General features: G+C 41.2%; 1 protein-coding gene across 1 annotated transcript in view; it reads left to right on the plus strand.

Annotated features, from left to right (window-relative positions):
* Positions 1-21,771, plus strand: part of lrmda (leucine rich melanocyte differentiation associated) — a 193,181-nt gene that overhangs the window by 164,256 nt on the left and 7,154 nt on the right. The window contains exon 7 of the mRNA XM_070916592.1: positions 4,784-4,844. Within this exon, the coding sequence (XP_070772693.1) occupies positions 4,784-4,844 (61 nt within the window). The remainder of the gene's footprint in view (positions 1-4,783; positions 4,845-21,771) is intronic.

Raw genomic sequence — 21,771 nt, forward strand, 5'->3', positions numbered from 1 at the left:
AGCGCATCGTAATCTTTTCTCTACTCCCCTAAGCCACAGTTATTAAGGGCAGATATAAAAAAGAGAAAACATTTTAATGAATAAACTACTGTTCTACCTTTCACCATGCCAGTTTGATTGTTGCTGGCAAAATATGCATTTAAAGGTTTTATCTCAACCAATTCAGTGTGTGTATATTAGTGGTAGATTCAATCTCTAGTAATGAATTAGAGCATTTCTCATTTCATCATTGCCATTACATGCTGTGAGACACTGCAGGCTGGCGTTTTTCATTGTTTATTTCTAAAAGTGTTGTATTGTTCGTAACCCCTAACTTCAGAAGTACGACACATGAATCATAAAAAATTCCATCTTGTGAAGAAATAAACGTGTCATGCCAGCATTAAATGTTGACTCAAATAAGTTCACAAGTTGTGTCTCCTCTGATCTCTAACATGATCAGAAAGCAGCACCAGTTTACAGAGACAAGACGTGAAAAAAAGTTCCATGCACAGACACAAAAGAAATATTTTGATATAGACCCAAAGAGAAAACATATCAAAAGACATTTTTATACATGTCTTTTGCAAGCACAAAAAGCAGAAATGGTGTCAAGAGAAAACAAAACAGAAGGCTTGTTTCTTCCAACAATTGCTTTAAGCTACAAAAATCTCCTTGAGTCCCTAGCCACCCCTCAATGTCAGCCCCCCCTCCCCTCACTCTCCCTCCCTCTCTCTCCTCTTCGTTTCTCTCTTTTCCCCTTTTCCCTCTCTAAGGCAGGACAGGGCCCTCTTTGCACCCTGATAGGTTGCGGGCTGATGCTTAGCAACAACATTCCTGTGCCCTAAGTAGCAGTAAGCCTCTGGCTGAACTCTTTGATGTGGCTGTCAGGCCACATTTATTTCCTTTTAGCACTTTGTCTACTTGTCCAGATGTATAAGGAGATAAAAAGGGCTGGTGTTTACACTGGTCTCCCTCTGTAGCGCGGCTGTAATTAGATTGTATTGCTGGTCAGTCTTAAGGAGGGAAGTGAGGTGAGGCAAGGTAAGAACCACCTGTGTCAGGATGAGCTGAGACCTCAGAGCCAGCACAAAACAGTGTGTATAATACACTGCAAAATAGTTACTTTTTTACATAACTCTGTGGCTGCCAACATCATAGTCACATTCTAGTGAAATCTTTCTAGATCAGTGGATGTCAGCGTAATGTGCTGTAATATAACACCCATCAAGATTTGAAATCGACAGCCAAGCTTGCAAAACTTTGTAAACTTTGTTGCAGTTGCATCTGAAAAACACCTAGATACGCGTCAGCCTTCCCTCGACTCACTTTTTGGTATCTCATATTTTCAGGAACCCCACTGTGGAGGTGGTTATGTGCTCCATGTGGCTCTCTTTGTGTTTTGCTTTTCTTGTCTTTCCATCCCTCCCCTGTGTCTCTCTCTCTTCCTGCTCCCCTCTCTCATGGTGATATGTGGGAAGTAATAATCACTATTGCCTCTGGGTTTATCAGCATTTATTCGCATAACAACACAGAAAAGGAGAAGACAGACAGCACTGGTGTGATGTATTATCCAGTACGGGAATCATCTTTCATAATGACATCCAACAGAGCTTCTTCTTGCTGCCACCACCCATTTCTCTCTCTCTCTAACACACACACACACACACACACACACACACACTTCCTTCATTTCTCTCTCCCTCTTTCCACTCCCCTCTGTCCACCCTTTATTATCACAGAATCCATGGTGCTCCCCAGCCTGTAAATTTGTGCCGCATTATCATAAGCTGTGGTGATAACTCACATTGCACAGAGACAATAATGATGTGAACACTCAGCATATGCCCCGGGCCCAGCAAATTAAAACAATGCTCAGCTTGATGAGCAGACTAATCTGGACAGCAGAGAGACTGAGAGAGAGGGAGAGAAAAGGGGGTCCAGGAGCATCTTAAATAGACAACACAGCAGCACCTCCCTCTGTTCAGTGTAGGTACAACTAGAGAAAACAAGAGAGGGAGATGGGGAGAGAAAGAGAGGATGCAGAAAAGGTGGAATAAAGAGAGTAGGAGCATAGATGAAGCGCTTGTTTTGAAAACATGAAAGGGGTCTGATGTGTGAGGACATCATGAGACGATCACTAGCTTTTATTTTTGTATGTTAGTCGTTCTAGACCTTTGGGAGCTGACATTTGTATGAACAAGCATTGTGTTCAGCACATATAAAGCTTCCATATTCTGCAATAAATGCAGGAAAGGAGGGAATTGTGTCACTTTATTGTTGGAGGTCCTATCAAGCTCCTAGGAGTAATCATACAGTGTCATGATTCTATTCTAACATCCCCAACAATGTATTAACTAGTAGTTTAAAAAAGGGGCTGAATGTCAATCATTGATTTATCTTTTCTGGATTTTATTTTGAAATGAAATTTCAGTCATGTAGTACTCTGTGTTTATTGTAACAATTCAGCGTCTGTCTGTCGTGCATGTATTAGTGGTTGTAATGTTTTAAGACTAGTGTTATAGCCCGTCTTTATAAAGCTTTAAAATAATCAAAGTCATCAATCCATCTGCCCTCTTTGAGCAAGTACAAGAGAGAAATTTCTCCTTCCTTTGTTCCACATGCTTTCTCATCATAAGCATTGCTGCTTTCTCATCCCTGAACAGGCCATTGACTAAAGTGAAAGAGTGCAGATGTGGAGGGGTATGGAGGAAGGTCTGAGAGGAGAAAAGGGAGGCTCAGGACATGGGAAAGCTGGCTGATTGATGTTCTGTGGGTGGGGTAAAATGGTTGAGCTGGATAGGACGGGAAGTGACAACCACAGATGTTCAATGGGTCGAGTGTTTGATCAGCAGGCATGATACTGAGGAGGGTGAAGAGGTGGTGTCATGCATTGCACAGGGACTGGGTGGGTGGTGATACTGAAAGCAAGGTGACTGACGTCCCATAGGAGCAAAGCCTGGATGTGGAGGCAGCCCAAGACTCTATCCAGTATGCCGCTAACCCCAGCAGTCCTCCCTCTCCTTCTTCTCCTCCGACACCCCCCTAACATAGTCTGTGGGTGGTGCTGTTAATAATGTGGCAACTAGGAAGATTAATTGTGGGCAAGCAGCAGGATTAGGAGGGGCTTTTTGGGGCCAAGCAGGCCAGAAGAGGCCCAGGCTTGTGATCTTTCAAGCAGGCCAGGAAATGAGGCAAGCAGGGGCGCAACTCAGTGGTTCAGAAGAGCATGGAGGTAGATCAAATAGAGAGGGCTCACAATTCCTGTCTTAATGCCTGAGTTGCTCTGTTAGCTCATTACAATTGTCATAGACAGACTCTTTGTGTGTTCATTATGAAAGCCAATATCAATTATATCCTCAAAACCAAATGGCAAAATGCTAAATCAGGGCAATAAGGAAACATTTGTAGATAGGTTGAGTGGTGATCATTTTGATTCAGGATCTCTCATTGGCCCATTCCAGTATCCACATTTCCAGTGCTGTAGTTAAAAAAAATATATAAAGTATGAATACCTGATTGTTTTTCCTCAAATGGGAGGTGTCCCTTTTTACTGAGTAAAGTATGTTCTTATTTTGGGTTGTTTAACCGCTTGTATTGCACATTCCATACAAGCACAGTGCACAAGCAGGGAGTGATCTGTGATATTTCCTAACAGGTTTCAGCCAGTCCAGAGGCTGAGAGCAGCAGGTCTGCTGTCAAAACAATATTTCTATTCCAAGCTGTTTTTCAAAACGTTGGTCCACCAGCATATCTGTAGTAAGGTCTCAAAATAGGGTTATTTTGCCATTTTTCTCTTTGGTGTAATATGAGACACATGCTGGCCAGACCCTAATGCCTTTCAGAGATGCTATCTGAAAGCACATTATGTGATCGTTTTCAATTCACAGTGCTCTCTTTGCCCATGAAGAATCTGGTTCCATTTAACAGTGCAGACCATTCCATTTCTCAAGGTTATGCATGGGCATGTAGAGGAACAACAATAAAAGTGGGAAAAATGCAGCTCCAAACCATCTCTAATATGTATTTGTCAGTTGAGTCTCTTGCTATGATTAAAGGCCCAGTGAATTCCTTCCTGCAGGAAAGGAAAGTATTTCTGCAAAGGCATCAGATATCGCTGTGTCATGATAAACTGCCTGCTCCACTAGCTAAAAGGCTAAGTGAAGGAAGAGGATGTTTTGGACCTTGAAAGTGCACGAAAGAAACAACAACACAAGAAACTCTTGACCTGTTTGGGAACATGCTCTGAGATTCAGGCCTGTGCTCACAATCAATAGCTCATTCTAGTTGGACAGCCAGGAATCTATGCACACATTTACTTTACATTTCAATTGTATGATATCAAATGAGATAGCCAGCTAAACAGAGATTTTCCCTTAATTGCATTTCCTGTCTTAAAACCAGCGTTGAGAGGTCATTTCGTGCCATTTGTCATACTACCCTCACATAAGCACGCTACATTTGGCTGTTCAGAGTGAGTGACGTCTACCCTTTAGTTGACCACTGCAGGAGGTCATGGCTGAGTGAAGGTTAAGACCTCTCCTCCCTAACTAGGTCGTAGATCAGATCATCAAAGCCGGGACTGTAGCTCCACAACACGTGAGAAGTAATAAAACATGACCTGCCACATTATGTCATAAAACAGGAGCAGTGTTTCCAACATTTCCTGTTGCAATCCCAAAGGATTTATGACACTCCCAGTCAGCTACAGGGATAATTGACATTTTAAAACTTGTTTCTTCTAGATAGTCTTTATATTTGTATGTCTCCTTTCTCCCAGCCACCTAATGAGGCTGGATCTGAGAGTCGCCCAACGCCCTACACTCCTTTACCCCGAGGATCCAGAGATGCCAAGAGCCACAAAGGTAAGGAAAAGAGAAAGACCTTTGGACTTCATAACCTTTTCAGTCAGGTGGTTTGTACATACATGTACAGATATTCTTCAAAATAAACAAGAAGCTGCACAATATATTATCATACATTCAATCAAAACCTATGGAAGCCCATGGATTATGTAAATATAAGTCATAACCTTAACAGCTACAGAGAGTGGGAATATATTGACCTTGAGACTGAGTTGAAGTTATGTTATCCATTCTTATTGATCTCATCTGTGTGATGTGTTGATAGTGGGAATAAATCTGAGTAATCTAGGTTAACTCTGATCTGAATATATGCGTGAGAGCACGTAGCACATATTCAAGATGAAGCAGCCTTGATCTGTTGCTACTAGACATTGATTAGGCCTCATATTGACCCACTGTAGTCAGTTGATGTAATTGTGTCGCAACTTCTTAACATCACACTCCACTCTCGAAAGAATGCGCACAAAACTAATATGTATTCATGTATGTATGTATGCAATTAGAGTTGCATTAAAAATCAAGCTAGTAAAGATGATTTCACACCATGTCCAACCAACATTGTAACCATCTACCGTAATTTTAAATGCCAGACAGGCTAACAAAAGGTTAAAGACATGAAACAGGTCAATCACTTTCGCATAATTTCTTTCAAATCAAAAATGATTAAGTAGGGTCTGAATGTGCGGTATCAAGTTTAACCAGGCTTCCGTTAGCTGAACTGACTGAGTCGGGTGTATGGAGTGGCTTAAACCGGAATAACAGTTGATGTGGAGTCAGGCTTTTCACAATAAGCCCACCACTGTCTTCACAATGCGAAACACTTCTGATGGGTTTGACCACCACTATGGTAGCACAACAGGTCAACAGTGAGCATCTCTGCCCCCCTTTTATGGTGCCAAGGACAGATCTGTGTCATAAAAGCCTGGACGGTGGCAGTTCTCACCGGATGTAACGACAGGAAGAGCCCCGTGCTTTGTCAAAATCAGACCTGGCTAAGAACAGTCCATTTAAAGGTGAGGGGATCTGACACATGAAATATTTTCCCCTCCGTCTAAGATCTGAGCAGCAGTGACAGTCTCCATTTGTTATTTTTATGATGCAGCGCTGCAGTCTTAGATAACATAGCCCTCATCTTCGCCCTTCACCTCCTCTTCATGTCCCTGCCTCCAGCCTGTACCCCAGCTCTTTGTTATGTTTTTTTTTTCTTTTATGTATACTTCTTAAACATACTTGAGTTTTTCTTTATTTGTTGGAGACGGTCACAGTAACTCATCTTTCAAAGAGAACAAAGCTGCGGCAAAGCAGCGCTACAAACAAACAATATTTTTCAGACAGTAATTCCAAACAACTGAGTGAGTTAAATTCAGGATGTAAACAATAGGGGTGAAACAATATGCTGCATGATTTTATGTTGTTCAAAACACTTGTTTCAATATGCATGGTAAATTAAACAATTCACTACACTTTTTGTTCAAAATCTGTTGGAAAAAGTGAGGTGCTCTGGTGATACTGTATATCCTGTTTTTCTCATCACAGCTGTTTGTTTCTGCTGTCCTGTAAATTGCTGCTTTAATTGTGCTGTAATGCTGAGAAGCCACACTCAGTACATGAGATAAAAGGCACTTTGCTGTTTTGAAAATATATTTAATCATGATATTTAACAATATATAGAATCAAAGTGTGAATTTAGTGAATTACACCCTTAGTAAGATGTTAATGCATTTTTAAGTACACATTATACAGTATATAATTGTTGCCTGTTTTTAATGGAGGTACAAGAGAGGCTGTATAGTTTTATCCTGACTGCAGTAGCAGGCAGATCAGCAGCACTTCTGACATCGCCCTGTCGGCTGCACAGAAAGAACCTCCCTTTCCTCCTTTCAAACCCCCTGCACCCACCCTTTCCACGGTGTCACCTGTGTGGAAGCCCCAGAGCCTGGGTGCCAGAGGTAATTACAGCAGCTGGAAGCTCCCAGAGGAGGGCAGCGCTGGCAGGTCACTGCCCAGGGAGAGAGGGGTGGAAACCAGGACAGAACTCCAGGATAAGCTCCTGTCTCGGTTGGTGGAGGAGTCAACCTGGAGGAGACAGAGCAAAACAAGGCTGTGAGGAGAGGAGCAGGAGGAAGAGGAGGGTGGAAAGTGAAAGATGTACAGTTGTGGTAGTGAAATCTAAATCAAGATTTCCTAGACCAGATCTGACAGATAGATAGACAGAACAAGAGGGGAAGATAAAGGAGAGAGGAAAAGACAGTAAGAGGACCAACATTAAACAGTGAAAGAAGAGACAAGACTTAAAAATGAGAGGGAGCTAGACAAAAGACAAAGTGAAGGAGGATGGTGGGGGCTCCAATGTGTCTTGGTGAAGGCGTGACACAGAGTGGAGTGGAGTATATAGTCTGGCAGAGGGGCCTGAGGATCCTCCACTACTGTCACCTTGGCTCTAACTCTTAGTGCTGGTCCAACTGTCAACCCAACTCTAAATCTAACAGTCCAAAATGGAGTCCCAGCCTAAAGTACTGTGTATCTTCATGAAGACTGGCCTATACCATACTATTAAGCCACAGCGAATGACATATTGCATTCTTCATTTCAACATGCAAAACAATGTGCTGGGTTATTTATTACCAGCTTTCTTGGGGTGACACATTTTGAAGTGAGATTCACAAGTTTATTTCATAGATCTAATTATAACTGTAGTTCAGAAGTATGTAAAAAAGATGCTTCAGACTTGATTGATATATCCATGTTCACAGAGGAGATTTTAATGAAATACCATTCATTTCCATTGTATATTTCAATAAATATGCCAGGCACTAGTAACTGCTTTTTTACAGGTATCAGATTAAATTTGAGTAGGCCATCCCTCAGCGTTGACAGCAGTAAATGAAAGGGATATCTTTGTACAAGCAGAGTAAACAGACAAGGAAAAATGCCTGAAATCTGCCTTACAGTATGAGCCCTGGGCCCTTTTAATCTTGTTCTTCTGGGCCTGCTTCCAGCTACTTTGTATGTATGTATCTTAAATGGTGCACAACTGTTATTAAAATCCCAGGAGGAAAGCAGCCTTCAAAGCAACAACAACGGAAAAAAACCTTCTTCCTGACGACGCCCATGGGGTGTCTCACATTTGTTTGGCGGTTGGCTTTCATTATATGTCGGGGTGATCTGCACCGTAACTCCTGCTGCACTCCCTCTAGCTCCCTCAGCCCCCCAAAAAATGGAGCAACGGGAACAGATCCAAACTAAGAGTAAACTGTTTTATAGTTGCTGCACAACAAATAAACAAACATCTGGAAGCATTCAGAGCGGCCCATTAGAAGGGCTCTGGGCTTTGCCAAAAAGGGGTAAATGATGAGGAATGGGCTGTCGAAAGGCTGGCGGAGACAGGGGAGAGGCCAGATGACGGAGCTGTGGGTGCTAAGCACTGCCTTTTAGAGCTCAGCTGGGCTCAGAGAGATCTACACCTGCTGCTATCTCCTCCTCCCCTCCTTTCCTCCACCAGACATCTGGATGGGATACATGACTAATGGATGACTAAACTGCTAGTGTTGAAACTTAGCTGTTGTCATTATGAAGGGAAAGGTTGTTGGTTTGACTGATGACTTAATGTTCTTTGCGCAACACACTTTGTAAAACTAAAAGTGAGTTTGACGGCTTTAAAAAAATGTTAATGCTTCAAAACAGATATATGGTTCCCTAATGTGTGTTTATTGTTGCTTGTATAATAGCCAGAGCTGATTACATTATTTATAACTGCATGGATCAGATGATGTTCTGAATGCAAATGTTAACTCTTCATAAAGTCCTGTTATTTCAAGTGAACACATGTGCTACTGGTTACGGATTTGTTTGGTAAATTAATTGATACGTTACCTCGGACATCTGTTTCTTTACTCCCGAGTTGTTTTCCGTGCTTATCTTGAGTGGTTCTGTGCTTTTCTGTTTGATGTCACTCTGTAGTCAGAATGAAAGCTCTCATTTTTCTGCTGATAGTCTTCCCATCCTGGTTTGGACTGCCTTCCCTGAGTATGGAAATGTCCTCTCTGGAACACGTTGAGAAAAGACAGAGCACCTTTGACGTTTCCCATTAGACACATGTACGTGCTCTGCGAGACATTTCACTCAGCCTCGTAATGATTATACCAGCAGGATCTGTCCCCTGATAAACATCAGTCTTAAACACAAAGACTCGCACTGGCCCCCACACAACTAAAACTACGCATATGGAAAGAACAAAGTGTAAGCTTTTCCTCCACACTGGCCCAGAGTACTCTTTGCAGAGCTGCTTTCTGTAAACTTTTTATGATAAACTAAACCACAGACAATGCGTGCGTTCAACATCGAGAAATGACAGATGATGAAGTATTGTCATAGAGAATGATATATACAGATCTCACTGCCAGCTATGCACCATGAGCTTGTGTTGAGGGAGCCCCTGCTCCGAACTCTACGAGGTGAATTGACAAAGTAAAGACATGGCCTTCATCCCGGGTACTGAGTTCATAAAAATGTTTCCCGAGCACTCGTCACCGCATGAAGGCTTTATTTCTTTGCAGTGTTTGCCAGTTTGTGAGCTGATGAAGTGTCTAAGATTAGTTTCCAACGACCCAGAGTAAGCTTTTCCTGCACATAGAACCACAAAAATGAAAACCACAAAAGACGGTCTTATTTGTTTGTATGAACATACAAACTTGCCCCCACAGGCACTACTTAGATATTTTGCCAATATATAAAAGTAATATACTGCAGTGGTGGAAAGTGACTATGTACAGTTAAGTACAATACCTTCACTTTGACAAGGTTAAAATGCTGCTTACATCTTAATATTCCAATAAAATATATGATTATGAAATTCTCCGAATGGTGCCAATCTGTATAATGATTATTACATCTGATACTTTAAGTACATTTTGCTGATAAAACATCTGTTCTTTTTGCCATAGGTAAAGGTATAGGTACAGTGTAAAAAATGGAATTTTTACACTGTGATTTTTTTTTTCTACCCTGTAAATCAGCATGGCTTGTTAATGTATTATACACAACAGTTTTTTTTGGAAAAATAAGTAAGAAAAAAGGAAAAGAAAAATATAAGAAATAACAAACAGATCAAAAAATACAAAACTATAATAAAAAGATTTAAAAGTAAGTCATATTCTACACTCTTTGTGTGTACACTCTTTGTGGAGTGTGTGATCTACTCAACCAGCCAAAAACTGGACACTAATTGCTTCCGTCATACATTTTTCTAACCCAGACTATTGAATGAACAAGAAGCGGAAAATTCAGTCACAGTCACATCAATATATTCTTTGGGGAGGTAGCTCCTGCTGCATATCACAGCACATCACAGTGGTATATACTCACCGTGTACGAGGACAGGCTCTATTTCCTTTATGCGAGTCAGATGATGTGATATTATTCCTCCCAGGAGTGGATTGGCTCGGCAACATGAATATCCATTAAAGCCAGCCTATGGAGATGGATGAGGGGAGCGGGGACGAGGCGAACTGGGCCTGCAATCCTTCACAGCGGCTCCACATAATGCTGCACTGTCCGCATCCAAAGTGATGAGAGCTCATTTTTGGAGGCAGGCCTGTCCTTGTTATTACTGGCCCTGGAAATCACCTCTACGTTTTCTCCTTCAGAAGCATGCTAGATTAAAATGCCAGGATAACCTCCTCAACTTCCCCGACAGGCTTAACTGCCGAACTCTGACGTGCCAGCTCTAAACTGCTTTGAGAAAGCTGCCTTCAACCAAGTGTCATTATCTCTCCGTTATCGGATGGCACTCCTCTCACAGCCTGTGAATAATTCTGTTTGTGCTGGGTTTGGGGAAATGTCAGTGACACTATTGTTTTTACCTTGCCGTTTGATGTAGCTGAGAGAGTCTCCAGAGTGTCTTGAGTTCTTAAACTGATGTTGGATGTATACAGCAAAAACTTAAAGTGAAAAGATATGACTGTCAGCTTCTGAGCTATTCCAAGATATTTGTTTGTTATTTCTTCTTACTAGTGCTATAAAAGTGATTATTTTCTCTCTCTGTGATATTGTGCCTTAATAGGGAATGTTTCCTAGTCACGTTTAAAGTACGCTGAAAGTGTTATGACTGAAGTGATCCAAACAATTTCATTATGATGCCACAAAGAGTTTATAGATCAAATTAGACATCCTCTATCTGAATGTTATGAATCTAAACTCACTGTGCAAATGAATCTGATGCTGCAGTTTTTGTCAAACTTTATAATTTACTATATAATGAGCATTCTGAACACTGATCCTGAAAACATACGATCACACTTTTGAACTCCCCCATCCATCACCGCTGAAATATGATGATTACAAATTTTGAACCATTTTCTCAGCAGCAGGAAAATATGTAGCCTCCTAAATCTTTACCGCCCGTGACCATTGCAGACAAACCTCTGTTATTTATGATGATACAAACCCAACTGGACTCAACCTTTAAAACTTGCTCAGGCACAAACAGACGCAAGTTTGAAGCAATATGTTGGCTTCTACTCCAAACGTGTCAGACCGGTAGACAAGGACAAGAGTTTCTGCCAAGCAGGCCCAGCCCTCTTGGAAAAACATACCACTGGTGCTCTGGACCTTGGTCTACTTCCCAGATGCACTGGTCATTCTCAGGAAAGTAGCAGAACATAAATCACCCAAAGTGGATAGGTCTTACTGCTAGAATCAGCTATGAAATTCTGGTATTGCTAATGCAGCTACACTATTATTCATTTTCCACCATGATTTGTAGTTGTGGTTCGGGACAACTGAGATGTGGCCTGTGCTTTCCAGTTGTACTTTGAGTTAGAAGTTGGAGCAGGTTTCTGTAGCCTTCATGGCTTCCAAAGGTGGGAGTCCATCATAGTAATTTAGGATGGGGGTTAGCTGCCAGATGGTTTTGGATATTTTTACAGCAGGATGGATGTTGGGTCCACCAGTTTTCTTCTGTGTCAGTACCCCTTGAAACAAATTGCTCGGTGAGCAGGCGGAGTCTGTCTGTGTGAGGGGGCTCGCTACCCTTCATTCTGATGAATAGCTACTAACATGCTGGCAGATGCTGGACAACTTGTCATGCTAAAGGGGACAGGATCAGACCTAAATAAGTCCTTGTAGCTTTGTAATTATTGTATATTACCAGGGATGTTTACGCAGAGATACACAATGTCTCATATTTTAGATGTATGATTTGTGTGATATAAGTTAACAAAATTAGATACTATATTTGATAATATATTTGACTTGTTGGTTTATGTAGGATCATATATCTTAATCAGTGTGTTTTTAATAAATTATATTTTGAGTAGACTGTAGATCGTAATTCTTGGGTAACTGATCTCACGCAGTAATCATTCAAGATGAAAACATGCCTTAATGCTAGTCTGGTTAATGGCTCCAACAAATTACATTCCAATTCACTCGGTGGCCAGTTTATCATGCTGGATGACAACATATTTTGCATGGCTTAACAGCTGTGCTACATCACTAAACCTTTCTGTCAGGCATGATCTTAACGGAGCTATACATGCCATGGATTCACTAATATGCAGTGAGAAAAGGGGCCGCCAGTGATAATTTAGACAACAACATAAAGCGGTGTCCTGTTAGAGGACAGGCTCCAAGTGGCAGTCACACACTGAAACAGCTACCTCCCCTTGTTAGCTATCGGTGGTGGAAGAAGTGGTTAAGTCAAAAGTAAAGTAGCAATACCGCTGTTACAAGTAAAAGTCATTCATTCAAAATTACACTGAAGTAAAAGTATAAAGAGCTAAATGTACTTTAAGTATTAAAGTAAAGGTACTTGGGCAGAATGGTCTATTTCAGAGAGTTATATTATTGTAATATAATAGTAATATTTTTACTAATGCTATGGTAGTTTGACTGCTCATGTCTTGTCCCGTCTGACTTCTTTGGAGCAAGGTTGCCACATTCCCAGATTCCAGCAACTAACTATTTAAAATGTTACTATTATCCATGACAGGAATGATGGCCAAAACTATGAAAATAAGATCCAGATTGTAATAATGCAAATAGATTTTTGGAAAATTGCTTAATTGTTTCATGGGCCCCAACAGGTTGAATTTTCCTTTCATATTGTTGCGCCTTCTGAGGTATTATAGTACTGTTAAAATTAGGATACCTGGAAATGTCGTGAGGGCCTTGATAATCTCTGTGAAGTTTGAGAGTGAGTTTGACAATACATAGTATTGAGCCAGAAGTATTTTTTTCAAGGAGACAATGCAGATGTGCAGCTGTTACTAAATTACTAAAAGGTGGTGTATTCACTAATGCATTAACACGTCAAGTGTCAAGTGTGTAGTGCAGTCATTCAAAGTAGGCATGCGACCACTGTTTCTCTGGAGTATTCATATACACACACATTCCCAGGTACCCTCAATGCTCCAAAGCTATTGTGGTGGAAAGAGCTGAACTCATCTGTCAATTATGGTAAGCTCCATTGGGCCATTGTCTAAACTGTTTTCTCACTCACTGGTGAATCCAGTGATTTATTGTCAACTGCTTCGGCATCAATATACTATTGGGAGACACTAAGCTGTGATGTCTGAACACAAACTATTGTCAGAGTATCAGCATAGCTCACATTAAGTGCCATTTAGATTATTCATTGCATCGGGCTGTGAGAAGGCCATTATCCCATACGCTGGGATTCCAGTCCTATGGATCCGAGCTTCTATTTACTTCACATTCACTATCCAACTGAATGAATCGCGTCCGAGCTGAACCAAACATAGACACAGCATCGCAAATTTTGTGGGTCAGTTTGTCCTGCCCTGCCTCAAAGTCCATAAGGTCAACTGGAAATGAGTGTCAGAGCTATTTTGTTGAACTGACATGCATTTTATCTCTCTTAATATATAAAAGGGAGCCTCAGTTACAGGAAGAAGCGGGTCTTTTATAGTTTGTACTGGCATCAACATTCCAGCTCGACCAGAATGAAAAGAGCGAGGTCACTGAAATGCTAGGAAGTCCAAAACAACCTTTTAATCTGTCCCTTTGATTTGCTGATTAAGTCACTTTAAACAGACGGAGCAGGTTTCTCTGTCATGATAATGTGAGCGGACAAGTTATTTCACAATCATAATTTGATTCGTAGATAGTTTCTGGCATGTTATGTTGCTGCAGCGCAAGATGATTGGATTGACTGAGTCATTTTGGTCAAACACATGAATTTATCCCAGATTGTTGTGATTTAAAAGTCTGTTTGCTTCATCCCCCTCCCTCAGGACAAACATTCATTCAAAACTAAACCTTCAGAATTGGTAGCCATCAAACGATATCATATCTGCTCAGAAAGATGTCATTCTTTGATTATGCATTTGTATGCAGTATGTGGAATTTTTTGAGCGTATGAGCTGAATGTTATGTACTGCTGTAATACATGTGCTTCATTAAAAGAAATGCAGGCGAACATAAGGACTCAAGAAATTTCATCAACAAACTTAAGACTGAAAACTTTGAAAACAAATTATTTTAGTGCAAATAAATAGAACATTTCCATCCTTTGGAGTGTGGAGTGCCCGGAGACCCTCGAAAGAAAGCTAAAATATGTCTCTCCATTTGACACCATTAGCAAGTGTTAACACATGACCTTTGGCAGCGCTAGCCAACCGCTCCACACCATTTTAGGCATCTTCTGCAGCGGCAGTTCTGAGCTAAGGATTTGGACAGTTGGATAACAGAGATAGGGGAAAAGGGCACGATATTGGATAAAGTGAAATGAACATGTTCACATGTCCGGCGGTGGGATTCTTTGTTTGCACACTGTGACCCTGAGATGCAATGTCTCAGGGCTAGCCGACTGTTTGTTTTGTGCCCTCTGATCCCTTCGTGTTTCTGGTTAAAATAACAAGCTTGGTTGTATTTTTCCTCACTTGCATTATACCCTCATGGTAAAGAAAAATATATCTTGAAGTGAATACACTGTTTTATGAGACTACACCTGCTGTAGAATATGTTGTACCGTGGTCTGTGTTATTGTTTTGTTTTATGTAGCAGGCATGTGAAAGGACGGTATTAAGATAACCTTGGGAGAGAAGCGATAACAGCCATGGGCATCTGTCCTTCCTGCCATCACTAACACACTATGACATTTTGGCTGAGGAACAGCTCAAGCTACAGCACTAACAGCTTATTTGGATTTTTTATACAATACTTGAAGGGATGGCTTTTTTTTGTTATTGTACAGTTTTCGAAATTGCCTCCTTGGTCAGCTTGTATTGTGATATTCTGTTAGCCATTAGATTATGGGGAGGTAATACTGACAAATACAATGAACAAATCAAGGATATTAGTGCTGTGATGTGCAGTCGATAATATTTGGCTTCATTAATTCCCATGCCCTGAGATGACATCCAGCCCCTATTAGGTTTGAAATCTCATCCCCTTCTCCTCTATACCTCAGCTGTGGCTCAACCAAGCAGCCAAGCAGATAATACGCTCTGAGCTCTGAAACATGTACCATTATAATTAGCTTTGTCAGGTCCTAGCCCCTACAACCCTCATGCAGATAATATGATAATATGTCTTCATAACCGGCTGACCTTACATGCTCAATATTTCTCCCCTTATGAAGATTACATGTCAATAAAGTAATTGAGTCCCGGGGTGTGTGGCAAGTGAAGATTTAGGTTATTGGACTTTTCGGGGCAGTGATGTACGAGCGTTATTATTCTACCTGTCAGGAGATGTGCAGGGGGCTGGGGACAGTCCGAGAGTGTCAGGGGAAAAGGAGGGGAGAGAAGAGAGGCAGGGGAGGGAAAGAGAGAGGGAGACAGAGATAAGGCCAAAGAGAAAGTGAGGGGACGGTGCAGAAAGAAATGAAGGGAGCCATAGAGAGACACGAAGAAGGGAGAGTGAGGGAGACGGAAATGAAGAGAAGAGGAGGGAGGCCCGGGGAGAGCAGAAGAGGCGAGATCATTTCTCACAAGGGGGGACAGACCCACTGTTAATCATTCCCTCATACCTTCATCTCTCTGTCCCCTCCCTCACTCTCTGCATATGAACAGGGAATATGTCATATTAATTAAGAGGAGTAGAGTTACAGTGGAGCCATCCGTCTGAACGGGGCACGGGGAGGCCAGAAGGGGCATGAAATATTCTACACAACACAAACCTATCATCACCTCTGCCTCACACCTGATTGGCTACTGTGGGTTCATCGGTTTATACTCTGGCAGGAAATGACGGCATGTAATTTGACAGAGCCATAATTTTGAGCAGCATATGATGTCACCAAGAATACATTTTTCATCTCTTCAGCCATACAGTGTTTGTTGGTTCACGTGCATGCTTACTGCCATATAGATTTTTTCTGTAATTAGTTTAGAACTATTTGAAATCATTTTACCAGTAATCAACAAACATTTCCTACACAGATTAATCAACATTTCTGTAAATGTGCCAATCGGCTAATTTTCACCTGCAGTACTTTGGCAAGATGTTCTGAAGCCAATATACCACTATGATACAAATATATACTTTATATACATGTTGTACGTATTTACAGTGTATATGAATAAATGTATACATTAAATGAATGTTTAAGTCTTGTCAAAAGGATAAATCAAGTAAGTAGCAGTTACAGGAATTAATTAATACACACACATTGTATATTCATATACACCGACCAGTAAACATATTCTAAGTGCTCCACCATGAACAACAAAAAAAAAGAAAGCACACTTGGGTTGAGTCTTGTATACTTGGCATTAACTATAGGTTTCATTCTCACCTCACGAACAAAGTCTGTCAGTGCAAAAACTTTATCTTACCACATTATTCATGTTTTGGTAAAAAATATGGTATAAATAAAATTCACTTCACTATTCACTTTTAACTTCAACACACTGAAATGTTCTTTTTCCTCACTACCCTGTACAACATAAAGGTAAAATCCCTGATCTAGACGGTGCACGCACGTAGTCCTTTTTTTTCTTGCCACATATAGTGACAAATTGTGCTAAATGCCATATGTCAAGGTACTGTTTAGTCCATCATAATTTGACTGTCAGTGCTAGAGACAGAGGAAATGGGATGTGAAAATGAGTGTGGTCGATTGAGGTCCAACAATGAAGGTTACACACATTTTCAGCTGTGAGAGAGGCAGAGGCAGGGGACACACAAAGGCAGGGTGGGAGAGCAATGTTAAAGGATATTTTACCATGTCCTTTTGGATTAGGCCTGGAGATTGATATCTTCCAGTCAGATGACGCGCTGATGTGAGTGATCCAGCCCCTCCATCATTGTGACATGCAGCTCTTGGCTAACGCTCATCCGTGTTGATGGGCACACCCTGAGCCACAAGGGCCCTAGCTAACATACCCACCTTCCTCTCTCCCCATCTCTGTCCCCCTCACTCTGCCATCTCTGTTCTTTTATTTCTATTGCCCTTCTCCCCTGTTTTCTGTCACCATGTCATGTCCAATCACTGTTTGGCTGGCCAGGCACTCAGTCGGGCAGGCAGGGAGCAGGAGCCCCAGGTAGGGAACTGCCTAACAGGCGTCAGGATGGGCACTGAAATGACTCTAATAATGGGGTCCCCGTGTGGCCCAGACAGGCCAGTCAGTTAGCAGGGCCAGAATGGGGAGTAATAAGTGTTTGATGTCTGCAGGGGAAGGAAGTGTGAAGGAGTAGAGCCAACCCTGGGCACTCCGGTCAGGCAGGTGCAGCCAGCCAGGGTCTGAGGGGAACAACTGTGGAACAAGACGTCAGATTAGTATTGATATGTGTCACGCTGGAGGTTGCCAGGCTGTTTGTTTAAGAGAGCGTCTCAGAGTGGTAGCAGCCATGCGGTAATTGATGTCTAGCTCACAAAGAGAAGCTTAGAGGACAACCTGGTGCTGAGTGAAAGGCGAGAGCTTTATGAAACAACCATTGTCAATTTTATGGTTCCTCTCGTAGCTAAATTCGCTGGCCATCTTTGATTTGATGGAAATTGCCACTGACAGGTAGCGAGGTGCCATTTTGTCTACTGATGCATGAAGTCCATCATTGTCTGTGTGGTTGAGTTTAGTTAACATGGCACTTAGCGACTGACATTGCTTTAGAGCCAGCAAAACACTGTCATTGTCATGTCATTTATCTTTCGCTAACCAATTTTTGATGCCTTCCTCGCTGAATGCCTTCAGCTTTTTACAGTAGGCTTGTTCAGCTCGACAGAATTTCAGTGCCCTCTAAGTATAAACTGTATTTCAACCCCTCAACACATTTTAAAGTCCTGGTATCAGAGGGAATAGGTTGCCCAACACCTTCCACTGATAAAGCCACTGCTGTCCTTTCTAGTATGGCTATCTAGTAACAAGCTACTTCCCTTTGAACAGTTTTATGTGGTTGTAATTGACCTGACAATGGGGTTCATTATGCAGTCCCTTTCATGCTGTTTTGCCTGATAATTATTATTTAATGTGTTCGGATGGAGAGCATCATTAATTCATCCCTTCCTCCAATGTCAAAGAGATGAACAGTGAAGTTATCACTCTCTGGTGATTAATATTATGCTCTTTTGTTATTGAATCCTGTCCCAGTGATTAAACCTTCATTGAGTGACTCACCAGCCGCTCTTATTAACGGCACCATTACCGAACACAGCCAAACCTCTAATTGCAATTTTCACTTTTTCTTTCTATTTCGGTCATGGGTTTGAACCACTTATCTGTGCTTTTCTTTTAATTAGAAATCCTGGGTGTAATGAAGAACACAATCGATCAGTGTCAGGCAGAGTGGTGTGCATGTGTGGTGATTTGTGATCCACATGTTGACGGAGAAAATGAGCTCTTATGATTACTGGCATCATTAGTGGTTTCATGTGCCCTTAAGGGTAGACGAACCCTTTCAATAACTCTAGCAGTAAATAACCAACTTGTCATGATTGTGCTTACAGGAGAGGTTTTGTCAGTGAGTTGGCTGGATGATAGTGGATGCCTTGAGAAAGACGCTCCAAGGGGACTGTGTAAACTGTCTTAGTCCCCCGCCTTAAACCACCCTCCTCTTATCTCCAGGCTCCAGAGCTACTGTAACCAGTGTTCTCTCCTGGCCCTATGTGGAATAAATGTCACTGAAATTAATTTCACCATTTTTTTTCATTAGACCCCCCACAACGGTAATCTCTTTCTTCAGTCAAAATTTATGTGCCCCAGAATTCAATTTCCTTCTCATCCTCATAAGTTGGAAGTACAAAGACTGATAGGCATTCATCTGGTTATAACTGTAATTCACCCATCAATGAATAATGCCATCCTCAATTTAAAGTGTTTGATTATAGCCATTTAGTGAACAACAGTGATGGAGTGTCATTTGTCATACACAAACCAGTGTTGCAGATAAGCTCAAAACATAACAGATACATGCAGTATGCACCCCACTGGAATGTCTAATTATTGATTGATATGTTTTCTTCTTCATTAATTTAATTTCTCTGTTTATTCTGTCAATAATGTCCTTAATCACACACTAGCTCTCAGTTCCTGAAGCATATAAAAACATACTGAATGTGTTATTGTTGTTGTTGTTATTGTTTGCACTTTAAGGAGAATCATGTGGCAAAATCAACCTGGTATCGATCAGAGCTGGTTGAGCCACGACCCAGCAACCTTCCCCTGACAGCCTATCAGCCTGTGGCAATAGCAAATCTTTCAACTCTCCATCTCCCCCACACACACACTCACACACACACACACTCTTTCTCCCAGTTTTTTTATCCTTTGATGGCCTACTCTGTGTGTGTATGTGTGTGTGTGTGTTTGTGTGTTGTTTTTATCTGAGTCATGCACACAGTTCCTAAATCTCTCCTCTCTCTCTTTCAGTCTTAGTTTTGGACTCTTCCACCCCAATAATTTTACACTGCATACCTAACAATGAAGTCCAAACAAACACCTTGTCACCTAATGAAAGTTTGCACTGCAAAAGTGGAAGCAAAAATACAATATATCACAATGACTCAAGAATGTTTGTATACGTTGTGTGTTGGTACGTACACTGGGGTGGAGAAACATGATGTTTGAACAGGTGACAGACTAACCACTGACTGACTGACTGACTGACTGACAGGAAGTATACAACATGCCAGGCTGCCTGGTGAGAAGTATTTAGAAAGTCGGACGTCCAGGCCTCATCAAATGTCAACAGAGAAAGCAACAGATATGTTGTCTTTCTCCAGTGTGATGGACAGGCATATCATTACAGGGGCTTGTTAAGCCAAGACTGCAGTTGATAACTAATAGCTAGTACCTTTCCTTATATTTGTCTGAAATAGTCCCATGTACTGTATATAACCGTGTTTTTAGTAGTCATTTAAACCTACTGAATGTTTTACTGTCCTGCATGCTCTTGGCTTGTTAAAGTACTTCTTTTGTTGTAGGCTGTATAATCCCCTCCTTCCTGTCTCTCCTGCCCTCCTTCCATCCCTCTTTCTCCCTGCCTTCTCCCCAGCCTCTGCCTGGGTGAAAAATGGGGCGCATTTCCCTGATAGCCTGTGTGGATGTGGAGAGTATAAATGGCTAATGAATTACAGATGAACATTGACGCAAATTAATCTTCCTGATGTCCCAGGGTTATATGGCAGCTATTTAAAAGTTTAATCAATACGCTGAAGTTGAGAACATGCAGGCGCTGCAGTTGTTTGGCCGCAGTAAACAGCCAGGAGGGGAACAGGGAAGGCCTGAGCCCAGGGCATGCATCATAATGACAGCTATTTATGTTTAACGGACTAAATATTTTTATTGGGAGAGGACAAATGTCGCTTTAATTTTCAAAGTTACACGCTGGAGTTTTGTTTGAGACCCATGAGAGACGGGTGACACCTCAGCTGTTAAAATTGTAAAAAGTAATTGACAGAGGAGTCTATTAGTAGAGTAAAGATGGGGAAAGGATGGATTTTGTTTCAACATGTCATATTAAGCACATTTCTCAGTTCTTTTGTGAGAAATGTGCATCATAAATATTATAATAAGATGGTCCTCATGTTGGTGCCATCAATATGTTTTACTTAAGTGACGTTCCTTCTTGCTCTGTTTGTTTCGCTACAACTCCCCCCCCCCCTCAACACACATACACACACACACACACACACACACACACATATATATACTTTAGCCTGTTTGTTTAAATATATAGGTTAAATAACTGTCTGTAGTTTGTGTTCACATTCACAACTCTTATACAATTGATACAATAAATACATATAATTCCAAACCACTTTCAATGCAATAAAAAACAGTTCATCACTTGTATAACATAATGATGGGGAAAAAAGCACAAAACAAGTAACATCACAGTGGAGGTATTTTTCTAGATGACTGTTTGAAGTGATAAATCATGTTTAGTATAAGGAATGTGTAAATTTTGCCTTTTTTGAAAACAAACTTCAGTTACAAAACATTATAGCACACTTTGTTTTCAGTACAAAAAATACTCACAGTACAACAGAAAATGGAGGAAAGATTTGGTGAATCAAGTGATAGAAAATGTTTCAATACAGTAACACAACAGACGCTTTTTTTGATAGATAGATATGTACAGTAGGTGTTCTGGCTGACCTGGAGCAACCACTGTGGTTCTTTTTCCTATAAAGGTTTGTTCACATAGAGCAGAGCGCGATTGTCTCAGCTCGCCAATTGTGATTTACACTGAAATACTCCACAAAAACACACGTAGGTAGCTATTTCTTGACTCAGCAGAAGTGCATATTCAATAACAGACCAGTGTTTTGAATGAGGAAATTGGACAATTTAGCTGATCCTGGAAGAGGACGTACAATAAACTGTGAACATTATATTTACAAAGACGACATTCAGGAAGCATTGGATGTTGTTGCTTTGTCTCCTGGAGAACAAATAAGTACAGCCAGTTTTTATTGTGTATTTCTGTGTTTCTGTTGTCCATTTTACTGTTGAGAAGCAGC

This window comes from Enoplosus armatus, chromosome 12 (assembly GCF_043641665.1).
Source record: "Enoplosus armatus isolate fEnoArm2 chromosome 12, fEnoArm2.hap1, whole genome shotgun sequence".
In the NCBI taxonomy this organism is placed as follows: Eukaryota; Metazoa; Chordata; class Actinopteri; order Centrarchiformes; family Enoplosidae; genus Enoplosus; species Enoplosus armatus.